At 42.5% G+C, this 24,156-nt stretch overlaps 2 protein-coding genes across 4 annotated transcripts in view; one reads left to right on the top strand and one right to left on the bottom strand.

The window, feature by feature from the left end:
* Positions 1 to 335: 335 nt before the first annotated feature.
* On the bottom strand, positions 336 to 24,142 carry DDX19B (DEAD-box helicase 19B). Of its 3 annotated transcripts, none has more exons than XM_059153313.1 (12): positions 24,044 to 24,142; positions 13,953 to 14,001; positions 13,055 to 13,108; positions 12,143 to 12,278; positions 11,611 to 11,703; positions 8,749 to 8,851; positions 8,107 to 8,221; positions 5,169 to 5,346; positions 4,576 to 4,813; positions 3,922 to 4,084; positions 3,048 to 3,239; positions 336 to 2,653 (listed from the first exon to the last, which is right to left on the bottom strand). In XM_059153313.1, exons 1-12 carry the CDS (start codon positions 24,113 to 24,115, stop codon positions 2,592 to 2,594), a joined length of 1,455 nt encoding a protein of 484 aa, XP_059009296.1. In that variant the 5' UTR covers positions 24,116 to 24,142; the 3' UTR covers positions 336 to 2,591. The 3 variants fall into 3 exon arrangements, with proteins under 3 accessions (XP_059009296.1, XP_059009295.1, XP_059009297.1); XM_059153312.1 differs by lacking the exon at positions 24,044 to 24,142 and adding an exon at positions 21,255 to 21,570; XM_059153314.1 differs by lacking the exons at positions 13,055 to 13,108; positions 13,953 to 14,001; positions 24,044 to 24,142 and adding an exon at positions 21,255 to 21,424.
* AARS1 (alanyl-tRNA synthetase 1) overlaps positions 21,585 to 24,156 on the top strand; it is a 28,654-nt gene continuing 26,082 nt past the window's right edge. Inside the window, exons 1-2 of the mRNA XM_059153310.1 lie at positions 21,585 to 21,724; positions 23,690 to 23,849. The gene's annotated coding sequence lies outside the window, so the exon portion shown is untranslated. The remainder of the gene's footprint in view (positions 21,725 to 23,689; positions 23,850 to 24,156) is intronic.

The raw sequence follows: 24,156 nt of genomic DNA, 5'->3' as shown, positions 1-24,156 counted from the left end.
TGTTCTCTGGGTTTACCAGCAGGAAAAAAGGAATGTGAGGAGCACTCTGGCAACCGAGAGGGGTCCTTGGCCTATAGAGACATTGGAACTGTTCATGCTGGAGCAATGGTAATTTTGACATGTAGTAGTAGGATCAGGTAATGACTAACCTATGGAATCTTAAGTGTCTCGACTTAAGCATGATCACTAATTCCAGCAACCCAAAACTTACTTTTTATACTCATTAATGGTATCCTAGTAACATGCATACTTCATAATTCATTTAACATCAGTAAGAAATACATCAGCAATTGACGGTTCTTATGCACACAGCCATTCAATGACACTCCAGAAAATCCCAATAAAAAATCCATTGTTTATGGATGAACATATCCAGAATCTTCCATTGGACCAAAAATCTCTTTTTCCAGCTGAGTTTCTCTGTTCTAGGACAGTTTATCATTCCATACATGAGAACTTACCAAAAAGAATAAGAGAAACTCTGGGGACTGAAGCTTACCAAGTACATTTTCAGTACATCAGTGGTATCTCAAAACAGCACATAGTCAGAGGCAGCTGTGGACCACTGAACCCTGGGAGCCAAGCTCTGGCAAGGATGAATATGGATCGTGAAGAAATATGGGCTGCAGTGACACTGGGGTGACACTGCACAGCCAGCATAACAGTGAGTCTTACCTTTTTAAAAGACACTCCTTTGGGAGTCTCACCCCAGGAAAATGCATCTAAATTCAAGATATGGCACATACTTCATAGACTCCATGAAACCCATCTAGTGAATTCTTAGAGTCCAAGCCCCCAGATGGAAAACTGTTGATCTAGACTTCTACCAGATACCTACTTACTCCTAGTACTGAGAAGTCCGAGGCCTATCCCTTCCCCTTTTCCTCCTTAGATTTAGGGCTATGTAGTAGGCAGGTTACAAATGTTGTGAGAAGGGGGGAAATGGAGGTCACCCTGCAGCTTTGTGAGGAGTCAGTACTCCTTTAATTATTGCCTTTGATTTAGTTATTATAGGGTTGGTCCACAGCACTGCAGGGGGTAGGAGACAAAAACTTCTTCTCAAGAGATTCCCAATGTGGGTCACAGTTGGCCAGAAGCAGAGAACACTCAACAGTCAAATGCCCACTGGGGTGGCGGATTGGCAGTCTGTCTGCAGCATCTGTAATGTCCAATTAAGGAAACCACCTGGAGGCTGGTATTAGCACCTTCCCTTCCAGGAAACAGATCTGGCCCTAAAACATGAAAACACAAGGATAATCTGGGATTGGAGCAGTTCTCATCATAGAAAATCCCTCTTCCAGGCCTGGGCCTAGACAAATTACCCATTCTGTATCAAGGTCAAAGAACTGGAGAGGACTCCTTGTGACTGGGGTCTCCGTTTCATCTCATCCTTGCTTTGTCATTCTGTGGGTACCATCAGCTTAGGCCGGGTCTGAAAAGCGTCCATCACTAGTATTTGCTTGGACTGTTCTGCACAAAGATGCCCAGTAAGGAGGGAGCCAGTTCCTTGGCAGTTACTTCGGCCTTGCACAGGTGAATGACCACAGTCCTTCTAGTCCCTTACTGCACTCCTTGTATTCCAAGAACTGTGAACACAGATGTTTGGAATCGCTTCACAACCAGGACGGCAAATAACTGAAATAATACCCCAGCTCTGACAAATCTTGCCTTCTGGGATCTGGAGACAAAGTATTTGTGACTACTGCTGACCACTTCTGGAGCTGCCTTGAAGCTGGCCACAAGTGATTGGAAGCTGTAATTTTCACTGAAGATCCAAACCTTAGATCACCTTTTATTTGCTTGGGGTTCCTAAGGGGTCAAGGTGACAATAGAGATTATAAAAAATATGCTGCAAATGCCTGTGAGCCCAGGATGTGTGGCAAGCTCAGGTCACCGCTAACTCTCCACGATGACTTGTGCACAGGCCTTGCTCAAGCACATGCAAGGGACCTACCAGGAATCATGTGCACCATTGCACCTGCTGATGAGAACCAGGAGGTTGTGGTCCTGCAGCACAAATCTGCATACACCGAAGTCTCAGGGTGGCACTTTGGTCCATGCTAAGCACATACCTTCCTGGTGTGGGCAGCAGGACAGAGGGAGATGACAACATTCAGATGAGCTCTACCACCCCACATCCAGAGCACCAGCTTACAGGCCTCATGCCATACAACAAACATGATGGCTGGCTGATATATCTGTCCTACTTGGGGTCTCTGTGTCCCTCTTCACCTCTATTCTGCTTGAGGATGTTCTGAACACTTCTGGCCAGAGAATAGGCAGGGGCTGCCACAAGGATCTTGAGCAGTGATTAGACACAGCATTTAGATGGGGGAAAAGAAGACGGAATTTCCAAAAAGTAAATTTCTCTGTATTCACGCCTAATCTTCAGAAGTTGTGTAAACAATTTTTTTCTACCTTCCCCCATTATTTGCACAATTTTTGTCGAGTCCAAACGTAATTTAAAATGAGGTAGGTAGTTTCTTCTCTGCTTTTGTCTTTGTGGTGACTGTCGAGGCCTGTGCCGTGAAAGCACTGGTCTCCCATGCAGGCGGAGTGCCGGGGTGGGCACTGGTGACTGGTGGAGCGTCTCAGTTGGCTATTTTCTCAATCTCATCCAAATCATCCGTGTCCAGTCTTTCTATTTTCTTATCTGAGGAGGAAAATGAGAATTCAGAGAGAAATCAGTGCAGGTCTACCATGGAGACACACACCCAGGAAAGGGACAGCATGGCAGGGAGAGAGGAAACACAGCGTTCTGCCCGGCCTAGGAACAGGACCATACCTCTGGCCACAGCAGTCTTGCACTTGACCCCAAAGCCTCCCGGTGCTCAAATGAGGGACAGAGAGAGCCCTAGGTCCCTCGGCCGGGCCAGGGGGGCACTGTCCTTTGCATCCCTGACCCTGAAAACTTGCCAGGTGTGCTCTTCGAGAACTTCCATATTGTAGGGAAGGAGGGGACTGTGTGACAAGGACACGGGCCTCTCTCAGGGCCACGGGAGAACCGACCCTTCCCCCCTCCCCGGGGGCCATTCCCAGGCGCTCACTAAAATGCTCCTGGATTCTGTTGAGGATGTTCATGCTGTGCTTGCTATCAACCATGTTCACTGCCAGGCCCCTCTTGCCAAAGCGGCCCGTGCGCCCGATCCGGTGCAGGTAGGTCTCGTTGTCCGGGTTCCCGTCCTTGTCCACGGGGAGGTCAAAGTTGATGACGACAGAAACCTGTTCGACATCAATACCTGCATGAAAGGCAGGTGCAGAGCAGTCAGAACAGGAACCGAAAATCCCTGTCCACCAAGTGAGGCTGGAACACACCAGCTTCGGCTGGAAGGAAGCATCTGGGGCTGGCCGGCTCTGGGATTCGGGGACCGGGGGCATGCAGCAGAACCCAGAGGGAAAGAGAACTTCGGCAAGTGCTGACAAAATTACGACCTCAAGAAGAGAGCCTCTGGGACGCCTGGGTGGCTCAGTGGGTTAAGGCCTCTGCCTTCGGCTCGGGTCATGATCCCAGGGTCCTGGGATCAAGCTCTGCATCGGGCTCTCTGCTCAGCAGGGAGCCTGCTTCCTCCTATCTCTCTGCCTGCCTCTCTACCTCCTTGTGATTGCTGTCTGTCAAATAAATCTTTAAAAAAAAGAGAGAGAGAGAGAGCCTCTGCTAGACAAAAGTATCAGAAAATGCAGCCGAAACCTCCGTGGGGGCCCCAAAGAGAGCAGACACCGTCCTGGGCCAGTGAGCTGCTGCTCCGTGTCCTTCCAGTACTTCAGAGCCTCTGGCTTCTGTGACAGTTCTCAGCTGCAGGGGGAATCCGGTATCTCCAGGAGAGAACCAAGCCCACGTGGACTCCCCCAAACCGGCGGAGCGCCCCGTAGAGGACTCCCTGGCTACCCGGGGCCTGGCGGACAGACACATTCTCTGCTCACCGCGGGCACACACGTTGGTGGTCACCAGCACCTTCTCTTTGCCCTCTCTGAAGCGCTCGATCACCGCAGCCCTCTGCTCCACCATCATCTCGCCACTCAGCAGCGCCACCTGGTGGCCTTCTTTGGAGAGCTCTGCTGCCAGCCAGCTCGCTGTCTTGCGGGTCTGGAGAACAGAATTGTTTTAAATGAAGAGACTTGTTAAAGAAAAAGATAACAGCAAAAAGTGGCTTGTTGCCATTAAAAGTACATGAAGACCTGCTGAGTTCAGTCATCAGGGTAGGCTTACCAATTTCAAAAATACTTCTAGCCCTGTCATTTTTTTAGATTAATTACTTAAATCATCTTAGTGTTCCGCTAGGAAGTGTGTGGTGTGAGCCAAAAGTCTCTAATGTTTTATATAATTATTTCACTGGATGTTATTTGGAGTTTTTTCCAAGTTATTTCAAAGAAGCGGGACCAAAGAAGGTTCAAATCTTGACTTTCCCTCATAACTCGTTAGTTAAGTCTGAGAATACTCCCTGGGGCAGGTGGAGGTGATTCATCATTTCCTTTCTGGCCACACAGGACAGCTGGCCCGCCTCAGCACTGAGGTGGCGCTGGCTGAGAGGAGGGGCTGGCACACCCTCCAGAGCTGCTGCTGCCACTGCTACTCACATGGCAGAAGATCATGGCCTGAGCGATGGTGATGGCCCCATACAGGTTACACAAGGCCTGGAACTTCTCATCTCTGTTATTGCACAGCACGTAATACTGCTTGATGGTGTCCAGTGTCTCCTCCTCGCGCTTCAACTTGATAATGTTTGGGTCTGGGACCACTTTCTGGGCAAACTTCCAGACAGAGTCTTCGAAGGTGGCAGAGAAAAGCAGCATCTGGCAGTTCCTGGGCAGCATCCTGCAAGGGAAGACCCAGGGACGGGGCATGATCCCGAGTCTTTTCTGGAACGAACAGAAGACAGCGGCCCGGGGCTTGCATGGGCTACGTGCCCAGGAAAACAGCGAAAGCGGGAGGAGAACAGCGGGGAAGAGGTGAGAGCAGCCACGGGGCAGGAATGGGGCTGGGGTTAGATTCCCTAAGTCTCCTTCCTCAACCCCAGTCAGTGCTGATGAGGAAGTGGCCCATCAAACAAATGCTTCTGGAGGTACTAGATAAAGAACCCGACAGGAGCAAGAAGAGGTGTTTGAAGTAAAAGGAGAAGATGCTGCAGATCAGGAGGCTGAGAAGTTCCTCTTGACTCAAGAGTTCCTACCTCTGGATGCGGATGCTCTGATCTTGGTGGCCCTGAGTAGCTATCATCACGTCAGCCTCATCCAGAACAAACACCTTGATCTTCTTGGGGTCAATGAACTTGAGCTTGGCGCACCAGTCCAGAACAGTCCCAGGGGTGCCGATGACAATGTGCTCACTGACCTTCTGACCTCGTTCCACTGTGGAGACAAGATGTTTTCTGTGGGTATTTTCCATGGTAAAGCCAGCTTTCCTCTCTGAGAAAAATCTAAAGCTATGCTGTACTTTAATGTCAACTGTTTTGATGTTTGCATTAATATCTTAAAGTAAGGTTATAATATCACCACAGCTTTTAATAATGCTGAAAAGACGCAGGATAGAAACAGTGACAAGATGAAAGCCTCTTCAGTAGTGTTCTTGTCCGTTCTCTGTAGTCATCCAGTTCTCTTTCAAGGAGGATCTGTTGTTTATTTCTTCTCTGTCAGCATCATTCCCCCAGCCCAGGGTTGCACTTCTCACAAGCAGACTTTCACCGCTCTCTCCAGTGCACTCTGCCCCTCAGCTATCCTGGCACCTACATCAAACAAGCCAGTTGCCTTCACACACCCTTGCCCAGGTCAGAAAATAGGATTCATCATGAATGGCTTTGCTTTCTCAAAGAAGCACAAAATGCCTCTCTTAGGTAAAGTGCTTCCCCAAACAAGGCCCAGCCCACCATGGCACATTCTTGACTCTGTGTGGTTTGAAACTGAGATTTGCCTCTTCGTTTTGAATTAGATGGCACCTATATATTGAATTTAAGTCTCCTAATTACAATCATGACCTGACATACACAATCTCCCTCTTAATCACTGCCAAAGTTTTGCCCAAATGTGAATGTTGAGTCAATTCAAAGCTAATAAATGCTGCTTCTTTCTTAAACCAATACTGCCTCCCAGAAAAGTTATTCAGACTCTGGCATTCTAACTTCAACCCAGTTTGCAACCAATTTACGTAATAAGTTTATGATCATCTTCCACTAAGTTTTGTAATTGTATTACTTTTTAGAAGCAACTTCAAGTTGGTATTAGTTGGTATTGTACGCTGAGTGGATTTGTGAGTCATAGTTACACATGTGAAAGATTCACAGCCAAACTTTCAACAGTTTTTATATTACTTAAATATTGTTAATTTGTTGCAAAACAAAAGTACAAAGATGAATAAAGAAAGAATAATAAAAACAAGCTCCAAACAAAAAACAGACTCTTAAATACAGAGAACAGATTTGCCATAGGGGAGCTAGGTAGGGAGGTGAGTGAAATAGATAAGGGGGATTATCTTTTACATTTATTACACTTATTTTGATGAGAACTGAGAAAAATACAGACTTGATCTATCATTATATTATACAGCTGAAACTAATAAAACTGTTAATTATAATTCAATTAAAAAATTAAATGCCAGAGTTAATGGTCATGAATGTTCAGGAACATTTTTGTTCTTCTGATGACATTAAAAAGAAATCGGGCAATTAAACAAAACCAGAATGTACAATATTATAAGCAGTTGGTCTGGACCATTCAAAAAGTCAGAAGTAGTGGGGAGGAGAAGGTGGAGGGACTATTCTAGATTTAAAGAAACGTAAGAGATACAACATCAAATGCAGTGCATTCACACCAATTTGATCTTGGTTCAAAAACAAAACAGCCATAAAGACCATGGGACTTTTGGGACTATTAGGGAAAAATAAAAATGGACTAGATACTAGTTATTAGAGAATCTCCTAATTTTCTTGGTTGTGATAAGGGTTTTATGGATATCCTGAAGAATGTACTTATTGTGGGGAACCTGGGTGGCTCAGTGGGTTAAAGCCTCTGCCTTGGCTGAAGTCATGATCCCAGAGTCTTGGGATCTAGCCCCACATCGGGCTCTCTGCTCGGCAGGGAGCCTGCTTCCTCCTCTCTCTCTGCCTGCTTCTCTGCCTACTTGTGATCTCTGTCAAATAAATAAGTAAAATCTTAGAAAAAAGAAAAAAAGAATGTCCTTACTGTGAGATGCATGCTAAAGTATTTATTAAAAAAGTTTTTTTTTTAAAGATTTCCCTAAGGGACACCTCAGTGGCTCAGTCGGTTAAGCATCTGCCCTCAGCTCAGGTCATGATCCCAGGGCCCCAGAATCAAGTCCCACATGGGGCTCCTTGCTCTGCAGGGAGACTCATTCTCCCTCTACCTGCCATTCCCTCTGCTTGTGCTCAGTCTCTCTGACAAATAAATGAATGGAATCCTTTAAAAAAAAAAAAAAAAGATTAAAAAAAAATTGTTTAAGTAGGCTCCACTCTGTTTGTGGAGCCCAATGTGGGACTTGAACTCACAACCCTGAGATTAAGACCTGAGCTGAAATCAAGAGTCATATGCTTAACCGACTGGTAGCCATCCAGATGCCCCAAGATTTTATTTCTAAGTAATCTCTACACCAAATGTGGGGCTCAGACACAAAACCCTGAAGTCAAGAGTTACATGCTTTCCTGAGTGAGCCAGCCAGGTGCCTCCAGGCTTAAGTATTTAGGAGTAAATACCACAATGTCTGCAATTTACTCTCAGATGGTTCCCCCAGAACATGCACACATAAAGCAAATTTAGCAAATGTCAAGTTTTCAAGTCTAAGTGAAATGTTAATTTTTATTATTTCAACTACTGTGTATGTTTTGAAATTTTTAAAAATAGAAGTTGTGGGCGCCTGGGTGGCTCAGTCATTAAGCGTCTGCCTTTGGGTCAGGTCATGATTCCAGAGTCCTGGGATTGAGGCCCATATCGGGCTCCCTGTTTGTTGGGAAGCTTGCTTCTCCCTCTCCCACTCCCCCTGCTTGTGTTCCCTCTCTCACTGTGTCTCTTTCTTGTCAAATAAATAAAGTCTTAAAAAAAAAAAAAAAAAGAAATAGAAGTTGTTAGCTTAATGAATTAGGATCACATATTCATACTCACATTTATTGCCTCGGACAGCATAAGCTAGCTTCAGTTCAGGGTAAAATTTGCCCATCTGCTCTATCACTTTTCCTGTTTGGAGGGCGAGCTCGTAAGTTGGGGAGAGGCACAGACACTGGCAGGGAGAAAGTGCAGAGTGAGATCTCAAGGGCAGTGGGGAATCACCATCAGGACTTACTCCTCCAGCTGACGCTGAAGAAGAACATTAAAGTGCACGCCATTTGATTCTTCATGCTGCAAAGTCACAGGTTAGAACTCTGGTTGGGTAAATACACTTGAAAATAGCTATTGGCTATAGGAATACAAAACCCACATGTGAACAAGGATCTGAAATCTCAGGTGGAGATTAGCTTCCTTTTCATTTACTCAGGAAGTTCTCAGAACTTTCCAGAGGATGATAGCTGTAGATAGAAGAGGTCTTTCCTGAAAGTAAAGGTGCCAAGCCTATCAGCAAAATCTCAGAACTGGCAAACCATGGAAAGGGAACAGGATGCGTGTTGCTACCAGAAGGTCAACCATATTGTTTGTGCTCGACAAGGGGTTCTGTTTATGTAAAAAGTAATATGCATTTTGGCTTTCAATCCATCACATGTAATTTCTAGCTACACATCGACAGAAAATCCAAATTCACCAAGCCCTTACCTGGGGGTATCTGTTTGCAGGTTCTACTTGGCTGAGCATGGCCAACACAAAGGCAGCTGTTTTACCAGTACCAGACTGAGACTGGGCGATTAAGTTCTGTGGGCTGCACAAGAAAACATTGTTTAGGGGCTTACATCTTAAGTACCCTTTTAGTTAGTAACAGTGAAGAATAAATGAGTTTATGGTAGGAGGCTTTGATTGCTGCAGTAGTTAACACATGCTAGTACCACAAACACCAAGCACCACAGAGAGAAGACTAGTGGAATTTAAAGCACTCCCTATCTCTTATTCTTGACAGGGCAGCCAGTGACTCTTTTAAAATGTGAGTCAGCGGGAGCCTGCTTCCTCCTCTCTCTCTCTCTGCCTGCCTGTCTGCCTACTTGTGATCTCGGTCTGTCAAATAAATAAATAAAATCTTAAAAAATAAATAAATAAATAAAAATAAAATGTGAGTCAGCTCATGTCACTGCTTTGCTCAAAAGCCTTCCAGTCACTCCCCCATTTCATTCAGAGTAAAAGTGCAAATCCTTCTGCATTACAAGGTCCTACCTGATCTGGCTCCCTAGTAGTTCTCTGTTTTCAGCTCCTCCCACGGGCTCCCTTACTCATCCCACTACAGAAGCCTTGGGGCTGCCCCAAAAGCAAGCCAGCCATGCCCCCGTCCCAGGGTTTCTGTACTCTGCTGGGACAGCTGTCCCCAGATGACATGTCAACTCTCTCTTCTCCTTCAAGGCTTTGCTCACACATCACCTACTTGATGAGATCATACCCTAAGCACTTGATTAAAATTGTAGCCTATTTTGAAATGCCTTAAAAATTATGTATTGGTAGGTAGATATGTGATAAAGTTTAGTAAAATGTTAGTGACTGCTATCTAGATGGGGGACATATGAGTGTTCACTATAAAATCCTTTCAACTTTAGGGCACTTGAATAGATCAGTTAGTTAACTGTCCAGCTCTTGATTTCAGCACAGGTCATGATCTCAGGGTCATGAGATCTAGCCCTTTGTGGGGCTCTGTGCTGGGCGTGGAGCCTGCTAAGATTCTCTCTCTCCCTCTCTCTCTGCTCCTCCATAACCGACTTGTGTGCTCTCTCTTAAAAACAAACAAACAAACAAACAAAAAACTTTCAACTTTGTTTTTTTTTTTTTTTTTTGACAGTTTTCGTAATATAATGTTGGGGGAAAACTGCAATCAGTTCCCTTGGTATTCCTGATCTCCCTTATTATGGTTTCTTTTTCTTATTCGTATTTATCATCTTTTTTTTTTATCACCTTCTTTTTTTTTTATCACCTATCACTTTTCTTAAAAAAAAAAGGATTTTATCTATTCATTTGACCCACAGACAGAGAGCACAAGCTGGGGGAGCCCCTGATGTGGGGCTTGATCTCAGGACCCTGGAATCATGACCTGAGCTAAAGGCAGAAACTTTACTGACTAAGCCACCCAGATCCCCCAGTATTTATCACTTTTTTTAAAAACAGCTTTTAAGTGTACAATTCAGTGGCATTAATTACATTTATAACTTATCTAACAAACTATACACTATATATCTTATTTATTTTTAATAAAAATAAATGATTTATACTCCAGACCATGCTCCTTAAAGACAGGAATTTTGGTCTGTTTTGTTTTCTAATGTAACCAAGTGCCTAGAATAGTATCTGTTACACACCTGCACTCAATACATATTTGTTAGAGAGGTACTAGATAATTCTCTCAGGTGTCTTCTAACATTGATGATTTTAAAAATTGAACATACTTAAGAGATGCATAAATGGAGTATTTGTTTCACACTGGTCATTCGCTTTTTATAGATCCCAGTGCTTTCATAGATGCTCAAAATGTCAAGTTAAAAAGAGACATTATTTGGGGCGCGTGGGTGGCTCAGGGGGGTAAGCCTCTGCCTTTGGCTCAGGTCATGATCTCAGGGTCCTGGGATCGAGTCCCGCATCGGGTGCGCTCTCCTCTCTCTGCCTGACTCTCTGCCTACTTGTGATTCCTCTCTGTCAAATAAATAAAATCTTTAAAAAAAAAAAAAAGACATTATTCATCATGAAAAAAGTCACTAATTGCTTCTCAGGCTTCTGGCTAAGATCAAGTGAAAAAAGGCACCGTTTTGACACAGAACAAAGAAAACTTTAATATAGACCTAAAATTTCTATTTTTAGACTCTATGAAAGGAGTTTCAGGATTTAGGATCAGATGCAATACAACTTTCCATAATCATATATAATGTAGGGATCAGTTTTTATGAAAAGCTCCACATGCTCTTGAATCTTGTTGCTCAAAATGTGGTCTGAAACTAGTAGCATCAGCATCACTTAGAAGCTTCTAGGAAATAGTGAACCTCAGAGGGACTGAAATGAGGATCTGCATTTTAATAAATTCCTAAGAGATTCATGTCCCTATGAAAGTATGAAAAGCACTGCACTACAAAACAACCTTGGTAATTAACCTATTCTGATCTCCCAGAACCCTGTTTGGTTTTTGCTTACTGTTTCTGACACAATAAATTCTATCTATCCATCTAATGAAAGCAAGGTGTGTATGAATGATAAATGTTTATTTACCAACAAAGGATGATCATCTCACTAAGTTTTTAAAAAAGCACGTAAGATTTTATATGGTTCCGTTTTTTAAAAAAGGTATAAATATGTGAGTTTATTTTTAAAAAGTCTAGAAGTCTCCAAATGTTAGTATAGTAGGTTGGGGAAGATTACAAACAATTTTTCTTATTTTTAAATTATTTTCTAACTTTTCTAAAATAAACATGTGTTCCTAGTATAGATTTTTAAAATAATAGAAATTTTAAAAAACAGAAAATTAAAAATGGGGTAGAGTTCTATCAGGACACATACGGCTCAGCAAGCATCAAAGGCAGTGCGTTCTCTTGTATCTTGGATGGACGGTTGAAGCCCATGGCATAGACTCCCTGGAGAAGCTGTGGTTTCCTGGGAAAACAGTTAAAGATGAAAGTCACCATCTCTTTGGTTGAGGAAAGAAGCCAGATATCCGAGGGATTTTTTTTTTTTTCTCTCTTTCTTACTATTGTTACACACAGTTTATTTACAATTAATAATACTTGAACTGTGCACTTTGCACAATTCACTTTAGCTAGAAATTTTACTTAATAGCCCAAAGTAGCTAAATTCTTTGATTAAATTTGTATTGGCTGGCAGCAGCTCTTTCTGCCCATGGATCCTGTGCTCCTCCTTTAATAAAATCACCTTTTATACCAATAAATAAATAAAGTAAAAAGATAAATTTGTATTAGCTAAAAATGTTCTGCTGTGGAAAAAAAAAAGTGTGTGTGTGTACACGTATGTACACGTACTAACAATGTTAATCTGTATCTAACACAAAGGGGAGAGTCCAAAAGTAATCACTCACAGCCGAAGCTCCTCAAAGGACTTCACGGAGTAGAGCGGGGAGTTCGGGTCCCGCTGCAGGACTTCCACCTGGTTTGTGTTATCCACCAGGTTGCTTCGGATCAGCTTGTTGAGTAAGGACTGAGCAGCTCTGTCCTCTGTCAGGAAAAAGAGAGGAAAGAATATATATATTTTTTTAAGCAAAGAATTTTTAAAGGCCATGAAATCCACCATGAGCTCATCTGAATTCACTTTTCATTGGCATTTTAAGCACTTACATGTATGTATGCTAGGACTTATAATTCAGGATATATCATAGTTTTGATTTATAAATAGAATTAAAATTGCTTTATTAAAGAAAAAGGTTTTGATACTGGTGTCATACATTGGGGACTCCTATTCCTCTCCAGGACTCTCTATCAAGCCCTCCTTTCTGGAGGTTATCTATTCTTCCTATGTAAACCCAAGTATTAACTCCCTCCTTTGTGCTCAACAGAACATTGAAAATTATTAGCTTGGCCAGCACATCTCAACAATGGAAAAAAAAAAAACCCAGAAATTAACAAAGTTTGTATCTTGATATCATATAAGTTGTTTGTATTTTGTTATCCACTTTTAATGTGTTCAAGTAGCATTAACTTTAGTAGACAACGGCGATTCAACTTAAAATTTCTTTTATAATGCCCTGTAAAAGATCATCATTCAGGGCTTATTTCCTGCTGCTGCTGCTGCTGCTGCTGAAGTCCCATCAGTTGTTCAAAGTAAAATTTCTTTAAAATGTAACCACTGAGAATTCCTTCATCAGCAACCATGTTGAGTGTTAGCAATATGACTCCCTTTAAAGTCAAGCCAAGTTGGGTCTAAAAATGAAGCCTGGTAACAATCTATTGTCTTAAGATGGTGGAATCTCATGGGTATAGCTCTAGGCTGTTACCTTTCTCTTCTTCATCTGCCTTCTCTGCATTAGCATTGGTCTTGACAACAGCACCTTTATCAGACACAAAGTGGCCGTCATTCAATATCACATACTATACCCAACAGCAGAGACAGTTCAAATTCTATGAGACACTAGAAATGTAAAAGGCCTGGGGAGCAGAACAATAAATGAGGAAACCAAGCCACAGATGAAACCATTTTATTGTTCTTAAATAAACAAAGGTATGAAACAGTGTTGCTTATATGCAGTTCTTTCCTATTCCGAGTCCTCTCACGGTACATCAAACACTAATGGGACTTTCCCTCATAGCATCAGTATTTCTGAAATGTTATAGAAAGATGATCACAGCAGGCAATGATCACAAACCACCTTGATGCTCAACAGAGGAATATTTGTGCAAACCGTATTTCATCAGTTTTGAACACTATAATGCCATTAAGATTCTATGTATATAAATTGTTTAATAGAAATGTATATTCACACAACGTTGTAGTTATGAAAAAATTACAGAAAAAGATTGTAAATGAATTTGGAATGAGGTAAGTGTTACTACCCCCCGCCCACTATATGTACATCATCAATGAAAATTTAATGGAAATCTTGGATTTGGGTAGATACGATTTCAGAATGACAATAGGTTAACTCTTAGGTTGTTCATACTTTGTATATTCTCATGGTCAGCAATAAGTTTGGTAATAAATAAGTCACTTAGGCATCCTATGCTTATTTTAAGCACAATACAAAGCAAAACAATCCAGTTTAGTTCCTAAATCAAATGACTGCCAGTATCTGCCAGCCCCCTATTTGTACATACACAACTTTTTTTCCAGAGAGTTATGTCAAAGCAGAAATACTAAAGGAAATCACATTTGTTTTCAAACTAGCTTTTACTCACCATTGGCATCTGGTTTGATTTTCTCTTCCTTAAGATGCAAGCTGCTCAACTAAATGGAGAATATGGGGGGAGGGGGGAAAGTGTCAGGAAAATGACTTAAAAGATTTTGTATCAACAGAGTCTCCCCAGTGAAGCTGGGGAGAAATGAGCCACTCTCAAGATCTATTCATTAAGTTGTTCTGCCGGGCTCCTTTGGTCGACTAAATGTTTGAGTGAAAATAAACAAAATTTCCCATAAACACAGCAGTAGAAAAAAACTGGTTACACAAATGACTCAAAATCCACACTTCCTAATTACAGTCCCTAGAGAAAATTATAGTTTATGAGTTTGCTTAATGCTCTGATTACAAAGACTCTCAGTAGAATACCATTTGTCATTCTCTCATATTCCAAACGACAGGAAAATTTAAAAGATACTGGAAAATGCAGTCACACTTCAGACAGAGAACTTCAAGGGGGAGGGCTGCAACAAAAGCCGTGTGTGGGTGGGAGTCCGCTCCCTTGCACTGTAGGTTTGAGCTGCAGGACCACAATGTGCAGATACGCACCCTCATATTCAGGTTGCCTTGTTTTTTGCCTTGTAGTGGAAATCTAATATTTTAAACAGAGCAGTCTGGGGCATCGTGGCACACTGTGTAATCAAAATACCTAGCTGAAGTGGGAATACAAAGGAAGGGACAGAGCAAAGAGACATTTCAAAGAATTATTAGGACTTTGATCAAACACCATAAATTAGGCATATTGTGATGGCACTTTTCTCCTCTATTAGAATGAAAATATACTTTTGTCACTTATACCTCATAAATGCTAGGGGAGGGGAAGAAAATACCTTAAAGACAGGAATCTTTTTATTTAATTGATCTTTGGATCTAGCACAAAGCAGGTGCTCTAATCATAAAATATTAAGTGGGGCTTAGGACCTCATCTAGTGATGGGTAACAATGAAAATGGCTATTTTTTCTTTTTCTTTTTTAAAGAGTAGTCATTTCTTTCTTTCTTTCTTTCTTTTTTTTTTTTAAAGATTTTATTTATTTATTTATTTGATAGAGAGAGACCACAAGTAGACAGAGAGGCAGGCAGAGAGAGAGAGAGAGGGAAAAACGGGTATTTCTTAACGCACCACCTACACTGGTGGTTTATGTTTTCGGGTTCATTCTGTCTTTCCTCTAAGTCCGGGAAAGGCAAGAGAATGAAACAAATGTCTGTTTTTTGGTTTGTTTGTTTTTTAAAGATTTTATTTATTTGACAGAGATCACAGGTAGGCAGAGCAGCAGGCAGAGAAAGAGGAAGGGAAGCAGGCTCCCTGTTTCACAGAGAGCCCGATGCGGGGCTCGATCCCAAGACTCTGGGATCATGACCTGAGCCGAAGGCAGAGGCTTTAACCCACTTAGCCACCCAGGCGCCCCACAAATGTCTGTTTTAATAGGTGGTTAGTTAGGGTTGGAGGAACTACACTTCTTTTGTTGCCAACTGAAAAGGGAGTTTCTGGTGTTTCTGCTTTGGTGTTAGGGGAGGGAGAAGTAGGGGGGAACATATTGGAGAGACTGGCAAGAAAGGAAATTGGCAAAAAAGGAAATCATTGGGACACCTGGGAGGCTCAGTGGGTTAAAGCCTCTGCCTTCAGGGGCTCCTGGGTGGCTCAGTGGGTTAAGCCTCTGCCTTCGGCTCAGGTCATGATCTCAAGGTCCTGGGATCGAGCCCCACGTCGGGCTCTCTGCTGAGGAGGGAGCCTGTTTCCCTTTCTCTCTCTCTCTCTGCCTGCCTCTCCATCTACTTGTGATCTCTCTCTGTCAAATAAATAAATAAAATCTTAAAAAAAAGAAAGAAAGAAAGAAAGAAAAAAGCCTCTGCCTTCAGCTCAGGTCATGATTCCAGAGTCCTGGGATCAAGCCCTGCATTGGGCTCTCTGCTTAGCAAGGAGTCTGCCTCCCTTCCTCTCTCTCTGCCTGCCTCTCTGCCTGCTTGTGATCTCTGTCTGAAATAAATAAATAAAATCTTAAAAAAAAAAAAAAAAAGGACATCATCAGAAAACAGTAAAAATCCTTAATTCCAAATGATAGCAAACACACTAATAGATAATGAATATAAAGGGACCAGCGTAGTGCCTGATACACAGTAGGTGTTCAATATATTTTAATCTTCTCTAAAGCACTTCTCCATATCCTGCTGACAAACCCTGTTTTAAGTATAGTATCCACATCTATTGAGAGGGAGAGAGAGAGAGAGAGTGCGCAAGATGGGGACAGAGAGACAGCGAGTCTAGACAGACTGCCTGACTTACTGGCAATACTTCAACAGTAAACTTAATAGTACTCACTCCTAGGGTGAAAATTGCTAGCTAAAGCAAATGACAGGGCTGAGGTATAAATGAGTTAATGAAGTATAAATGAGTTACAAACATCTATTACAAAAAATTTTAATAATGATAAAAAGGACAAACCATTGTTTTGTTGATACATTGTTCAAACTGAAGTTAACAGTAAATAAAGTTAACAGTTAAAATAACTAAATGCAATATGTAGTAAAGTTGTTAGCAACAATGTAAATGAAACCAGTAGATGTTTTGATTACAACGTATCAGGATTCTGTAGAGGGTCCAGTGAATCTAAAAACAAACTCCTCCCTTGGCTATAAGGACCTTAAAGCCTGTAAAGCAGAGACAGTGATGTCTGTATTACCCAGTGCAGTGTCAGTGAACTGAACGCTGAAACTTCTATTGAAAGTACAGTTAGATACCTTCTTTGCTGTTTACTTGGACCAAAAAGGAGAAACCAGTTTCTTTTGCAACTTCATCAGAAACCATTCTGAAATTAACCGAAAGGCAAAAAAGCAAAAACATCCACTTTGTAATACCCACATTTTCAATGCCTTTAATACTTTAGTTTTTAAGGTATGTTAAAATAACTGAAAACTCTACAGTTACACACTACATTTTATTCAAAAGCTACTTGAGAAAGCATTCTTGAGACATAAAAGATTTAATAGTGAACTATAGAGAACAGGGATTATCTCTGTCAAAATGGTGAAGTAGAGGACATAGTCATACTCATCAGTTTTCTTATCTGTTTGCCCTCCTCTAAAAAGAAATTTCCCAATGGAACAGAAGGAGAACAAAGACAGGAGCCACTGGGGGATGAAGAAATAATTATAAATAGAATCTAGTATTTTCTTACCTACAATAAATAAGGAATGAAGCTTAATATTTAAAATACAGTAACTATGCACTACACACATCAGTGTTACCTATGTCATGCAGTGTCCTCAGTGAGAGTTCCATGAGGCAGAGGGTAATAGAGGCTTCTTGACTCATTTGCTCAGTTTTGGAAAGTTGTGATCTAATTTACCTGTGCATGGTTAAGTAGATTCACAAGTCTTATCCAGGTTCAACTATCTAATCCATACAATATGGACAGGTAATTTAAAAGATTCCTGCAGGGTACCTGGATGGCTCAGTTAGTTAAGCATCTGCCTTTGGCTCAGGTAATGATCCTAGGGTCCTGGAATCCAGCCCCATACTGGGCTCTCTGCTCAGCAGGAAGCCTGCTTCTCCCCCTCCCCAACTTCCTCTCTTGCTGTCACTCACTCAAATAAAATCTTAAAAAAAAGATTCCTGCGTTGGAACTGTGATTTATACATAATAACAACAACTGCTATTACTTACATTGCACATATAACAGGCATGTCCATAACTCAATGAGGTAGGTATTATGATTATCTCCATTTTACAGATGTGGAAACCAAGGCACATAAAGATTAAACAATTTTCCCAAAGTCATAGAACTAGTAAACCATGGACCTACAATACAAATCCTAGACTGTCTGGCTATAAAGGCTAAGGTTTTAACCTCTACACAATAGTGCCTGTCACAGATAATACTAATCTCATAGAAAGCAATTATTTTAAGGGTGATACAATGGTGCAGCCACTTCGGAAAAGTCTGACAATTCCTCAAAAGTTAAACATAGAGTTACATAATCCAGTAATTCCACTTGTGGGTGTATACCCAAGAGATTTGAAAATAAAGGTCCATACAAAAACTTGTACATGAATAATCATGGCAACATTATTCATAATAACCAAAAAGTAGAAACAATAGAAATGCTCATCAATGGACACTGATAAGCAGAGAAATAAGATGTGATATATCTAGACAATGGAATATTATTTGGCAATAAAAAGGAATGACACCTACTGCAACATTGATGAACTTTGAAAACATTATGCTACGTGAAAGCAGCCAGACACAACAGACCACATATTGTACGATTCAACTTATATAAAATATCCAGAATAGACAAATCTCAAGAGACAGAAAACAAATCATCAGTTGCCAGAGAAGGGTGGGGAGAAGGGAGTGAATGCGAAAGTTTAAGGGAACTTTGGGCAGTGGTGGAAATGTTTTGTATCTTGATTGCTGTGATGGTTACACAACTGAATGCCTTTGTCAAAATTCACAGAACAAGGTGAGTTTTATTATTTTATTTATTTATTTTTTACAAGGTGAGTTTTAGTGTATGTAAATTTTACCTCAACAAACTTGACTTAATGATTGGGCCACTCTGAGATATCCAACGGTCAACTAGTAAGAATTCTTGAAAGAGCAAAGAAAAAACAAAGGGGGAGAAACAAAAAATGAAAATTTTCAAGAAAATTTCTCATAACTGAAGGATAAGAATTTTCCAGATTGAAAGGACCCCCCCAGGGGCACCAGGCTGGCTCAGTTGGAAGAGCATCCAACTCTTGATCTTGGGAGTGTGTGCTCAAGCCCCACACTGGGTATAGAGATTACTTAAAGTCTTTTAAAAAAAGGATATATCCAGTGCCCAGCAAAATGGATGAAGACAGACCCATACCAGTTATCAGGAATGTTCTGTATACTGGAAGCAAACAGAAGATTGTTCAAGTTTACAAAGGGAAAAACAGGTCACATAAGGAATCAGAATGGTCTCAGACATCTCAGTAACCAATAAAGTCTAAAAGGCAACGAAACAATGCATTTAAAAATTATTAGGAAATTAATTTCCAACCTACAGCTCTACACCCAGCTATAATACTATCCAAGTGACAGGGCAAGATAAGGTATTTCCAGAAATGCAACAGTATCTAAAACAAAACAACAACTTCTGATATACTTCTGATATACTTCCAGAAAGCTGATGAATGGTTTCACCAAATCAATAAAGATGAAGAGAGGGGATCCAACACAAGAGAAGAGTGAATCCCCAGAATGAAGGCGAAGGGAAATCTGCCCTGGTCCCTCCAGTCCCTGAAATGAGTTCTGCTCTAAGCACAGGGAGAACTAGTCCAATATGAAGCAGGCTGAAAGACCTGGGGGAAACAGAATTAATAGAATACTTTTTTTTAGGGTGCCTGGGTGGCTCAGTGGGTTAAAGCCTCTCTGCCTTCCACTCAGGTCATGATCCCAGGGTCCTGGGATCAAGCCCCACATCGGGCTCTCTCCTCCACAGGGAGCCTGCTTCCTCCTCTCTCTCTCTCTGCCTGCCTCTCTGCCTACTTATGATCTCTGTCAAATAAATAAATAAAGTTTTTTTAAAAAATACCTTTTTTATTTTTTTTTTATTTTTTTTATTTTTTTTTTAAGATTTTATTTATTTATCAGAGAGAGAGAGAGGGGGAGAGAGCGAACACAGGCAGACAGAATGGCAGGCAGAGGCAGAGGGAGAAGCAGGCTCCCTGCTGAGCAAGGAGCCCGATGTGGGACTCGATCCCAGGACGCTGGGATCATGACCTGAGCCGAAGGCAGCTGCTTAACCAACTGAGCCACCCAGGCGTCCCAAAAAATACCTTTTTTAATGAAATTTTATTTACTTACATATTTTAGAAAGAAACAGAGTGGGAGAGGTGGGGGAAGAAGCAGATGGAGAGAGAAAAAGAATTTTAAGCAGACTACAGGCTGAGTGCAGATCCCCATGAGGGGATCGATCTCACCACCCCAAGCTCATGACCTGAGCTGAAATCAAGAGTCATAGCTTTAACTGACTGAGCCACCTAGGTGCTCCAAACTAATACTTAATGTGTTTGAACATCCTGAGATAAACTAAACAATTAGCAAAGAGCTTGGGGTTGAGTTGGTGATAAGTACAAAAAACATGAAGCAAAAATGCAAGACAATTACAAATTCCAGGGAAAAACAAAGTTTTATAGGAAAGTAAAAGTATTCATAAGTTACTAGTAATGTAAACATGAAACACTGATCTAAATGAAATTATAATATAATGAAAAGGTAGGGAGTGGGAAGGTGTGCATGGGTGGTGGAGAAAGTATGGAGAAAGAATAAAAATCAGTAAATAGGCTAAACTGAAAGTTCAAAAACTAGCATAACATGCTATTTGGAGAACAAGGAGGTCAATGATGTAAATTACCTCCAACAGAACTATTAGTTGTCTCTGAGGAGGGAAAAAAATGGTGGTGGTGGAACCAGTTTTTAAAAGTGTGACTTGGGGCACCTGGGTGGCTCAGTTGGTTGAGCCTCTGCCTTCCACTGGGGCCATGATCCCAGGGTCCTGGAAACAAGCCCCATGTCGGGCTCCCTGCTCCGTGAGAGCCTGCTTCTCCCTCTCTCTGCCGCTCCCTCTGCTTGTTCTCTCCCCCACCACCCCGCTCCGTCTGTCAAATAAAACCTTTTAAAAATTCTAAAACTATTTGACTCTTCGAATTATGTGCATATAATCTATTATCAGTTATATAATAAGACCAAGTCCTTGTTCTCAAGAAATTCACAGATACAAGGCCTAACAGAAATAGGTTCAAATCATTATCAGAACTTAAGAGTGTTGAAGTAGAAGGAATTAATTCTCCATAGTCATGTTTAAGTCGTATCTTGATTGCTGTGTGTGAGCCCCGGAACAAAGTTAAGGTGAGAAGAGGATTTACTTACTGACTACCGGGCCCACAGAGTAGGTCATTCATCATCACTAAGCAAGCAAAGAAGTACACAAAGAGGAGTAAGCCACGGTCACAGAGCCCAGAAAGCTCAGAATCCAGAGGCGGAGAAAGACACAAAGGTGATTATACTCCCCAGTGGGGAGAGTGCAATGTACAATCAGTCTTGCTTCCAGGAAGACAGGCGGCTGGGGCTCTTCATCCACGGGAGTACTCACCTGCTCTTACGTAACCCAGGAGGCGGGCGGATAAACAAAGCCAGCTCAGGGTCCAGGCTCCATCCTCCATCCTCACACGCACCCCATACCCGTCCGGACCAAAGTAGTGAGTGTCTTATCCAGGGATGATCCCCGGCCAAATCTGACCCCCTGACCCTTTTACGGCTTTAGTCAACTCACCGACTCCGCCGCCGCCTCCTGTTCGTCCACTGCCAGCGCCCACGAATCGGTGGCCATGGTCCGAGGCGCTGGTGAGACAGACTCGCTAGCTGGGGCGGCGCGATCGTGGACTCTCCCGGGTCGCCCTAAGCCCAGCTCCAGCCCCACCAAGGGAGAAGTCATTCGCTCAGCCGCTGAGGAGCGGAAGTGGCGCGCCGCAGTGACGTAGGACTCTGCGCCCACCCAGCCGCCTCGCCCACGTCGAGCTGTAACTTCCACCGCTTTCGGAGCCCCCGACCTAACCCTTGGTTAGCTCACGCTCTTTTCTAACGTCCGGAAACGCTGGCTGCCAACTGGCTCTCCACCGCACGAGCAAAACCATATTCCCACCCAGCACGCCGGCAGAGAAGCTCATATAGATTGAATATGTCAAGAACCATTACAAGTAGAGTAGCCACCAAAAGCGTATTGGAACATCTTTTTCTCTTCAGGTTGGTAATTTTCAGTGCCCAAGGATTGGCAACCAGCCATGTCAAACACCATTTGGTTAAAAATTTGTTCCGTAGACTATGTGGCAATACCACTTACAGGAATTTCACCTTCAAAAATACTCAAGGTGCTAGGGAAATGCGTTCCAGGAGAAGGATCGGAAACTAGAAAAAGCAAAGAGGTTTGAGTCTGAAGGACACAATTCCTGCGGGGATTGACAAGAGCCCGGGATGAAGAGATTGGTAGTAGGTAGAGGGAAAGGGCCATGCAAAGCCGTTTAATGAGCAAATGAGTTCATTCCAGGGAGCTCTTCCCCATCTGTCATGACTTTTGGAGTTACCTGTGCCTGGGTTGCAATCCCAGCGCTGGTTGCGTGGTTGGGAGAATTTTTTTTAAAGGAAAAAATATCTTGGGCTTTTAGAAGAGGTAAAATAAGGATTAAATGTGACACTCGCTTTCCCTTAACTGGAAATAAACAAGGTCTCCTCCCCTTGTTACTTAACTAGAAAGAAGCTGGGTATTTTCCTGCAAGCTGAGAAAATGAATCCCCACTTCTGTTTGCCGCTGTTCTACTCCAGTGAATTTATTTCAAGCAGTAGTGGGCTCTACCTGGAATTTTACCTGTAGAGTGTAAGAATGTTCAGGAAAGGGTAAAACAGTTCCAAATGATACTCTGTTTGCCATGATTCTTTTTCTCTTGTACCCTTGCAGGGGTTAATTTGGTGAAGATTTTTTTGGAACCTATAGGGGAGGATATGCAAAAAGAAAAAGGCACACACACAGCCAGGGAAGCCACAACATCTCATCGTATTCAGAAGCAATCCTAGGAATATTTTGCCAGCAAAATTATATTGATCACAGGACCAATGGAGGTTAAGGATTTTTACGTTAAAAAAGAAATCATCCAAGGTGCAGGACTGTATACAATAGGATCCACTTGTGAAAAAGAAAACCCTCATGTGCTTGTAGATACTATAGGAAATGTATGAGACACACAAATCTGTTAACAGTGGTTGCTTCTTGCGAGGGATCTAGAAATGTGGGGTGAGAGAAGACTTCCTTTTTGTTGTGTACACTTCATCCTCTGAAATTTAGTTTCTTTTTTTTTTTTTTTTAAAGATTTTATATATTTATTTGACAGAGAGAAATTACAAGTACACTGAGAGGCAGGCAGAGAGAGAGAGAGAAGGAAGCAGGCTCCCCGCTGAGCAGAGAGCCCGATGCGGGACTCGATCCCAGGACCCTGAGATCATGACCTGAGCCGAAGGCAGCGGCTCAACCCACTGAGCCACCCAGGCGCCCCAGAAATTTAGTTTCTATGTGCATGTTTTCCTTTTAAAATTGTATTTCAGGGGTGCCTGGGTGGCTCATTCGGTTAAGCGTCTGCTTTCAGCTCAGGTCATGGTCCCAGAGTCCTGAGATCTCCCTGCTCAGCCAGGAGTCTGCTTCTCCCTCTCCCTCTGCTTCTTTCTCCACTCGTGCACTCTCTCTCTCTCTGTCTCAAATAAATAAAATCTTTAAAAAATAAATTTGTATTTTAGACAAACAAGAAAGGGAATAATACAATGAACATCTAGGTTCCCACCTTAGGGCTTAAGAAAGAAAACAATTAAGATTTGATTGAAGCCCCCTGTATGACCATCCCTCAACACAGCAGCTGTCCTGAATTTGGTGCTTATCCTTCTCATAAATGCTTTATATCATGTGTTGCTTTCTCTATTTAAAAAACAAACAACCCAGTGGTGCGTGGGTGACTCAGTGGGTTAAGCCTCTGCCTTTGGCTCAGGTCATGATCCCAGGGTCCTGGGATTGAGCCCCGCATCAGGCTCTCTGCTCAGCGGGGAACCCGCTTCCCTCTCTCTCTGCCTACTTGTGATCTCTGTCAAATAAATAAATAAAATCTTAAAAAAAAAACACCCAAATTTAATAAGCATCAGTATGCTAAGGTTTCCTGTCTCCATCTGTAGATACTAGCTCAACGTGAGACACCTGCTAAGAAGCAATCTGCTTTCCAAAGCAGAGCATGGAGAGAGGAATCAAGGTTACAAGAGCCACTGGATTAGAATGCAACCTCCTGCATTTACTCCCACATGACTTTGGCAGCCTCCACATTCTCTGAAGTTATGGGTAAGTACCCGGTGCACCATTCAATAATTCAGCAGTCACAAGCTTATGTGATATAGCGACTGGCCTCCGGCGAAGGCTTGATAGATATTAGCTATTATTACTACTCCAGACTCTTCCCTCCATGGGTGGGGGTGGGGGGGGAAGACGCCTAACTGTGGAAAAAGGGTCTTATTTCTAACCTCAGAAATACTCACATCGCCCACGGGCAAGGCAAGCGGAAAGCACCCCAAGGCGCGGCCTCGGATACGGCCTGCAGCCCCAGCCATCGCCCCTCAGCATGGCGGTTACCTCCGCCAACGGCCCCCAC

The sequence above is a fragment of the Mustela lutreola genome, chromosome 16, assembly GCF_030435805.1.
Source record: "Mustela lutreola isolate mMusLut2 chromosome 16, mMusLut2.pri, whole genome shotgun sequence".
In the NCBI taxonomy this organism is placed as follows: Eukaryota; Metazoa; Chordata; class Mammalia; order Carnivora; family Mustelidae; genus Mustela; species Mustela lutreola.
Note: the sequence above shows the minus strand (reverse complement) of the source record. Positions and strands in the feature narration are given on the sequence as shown.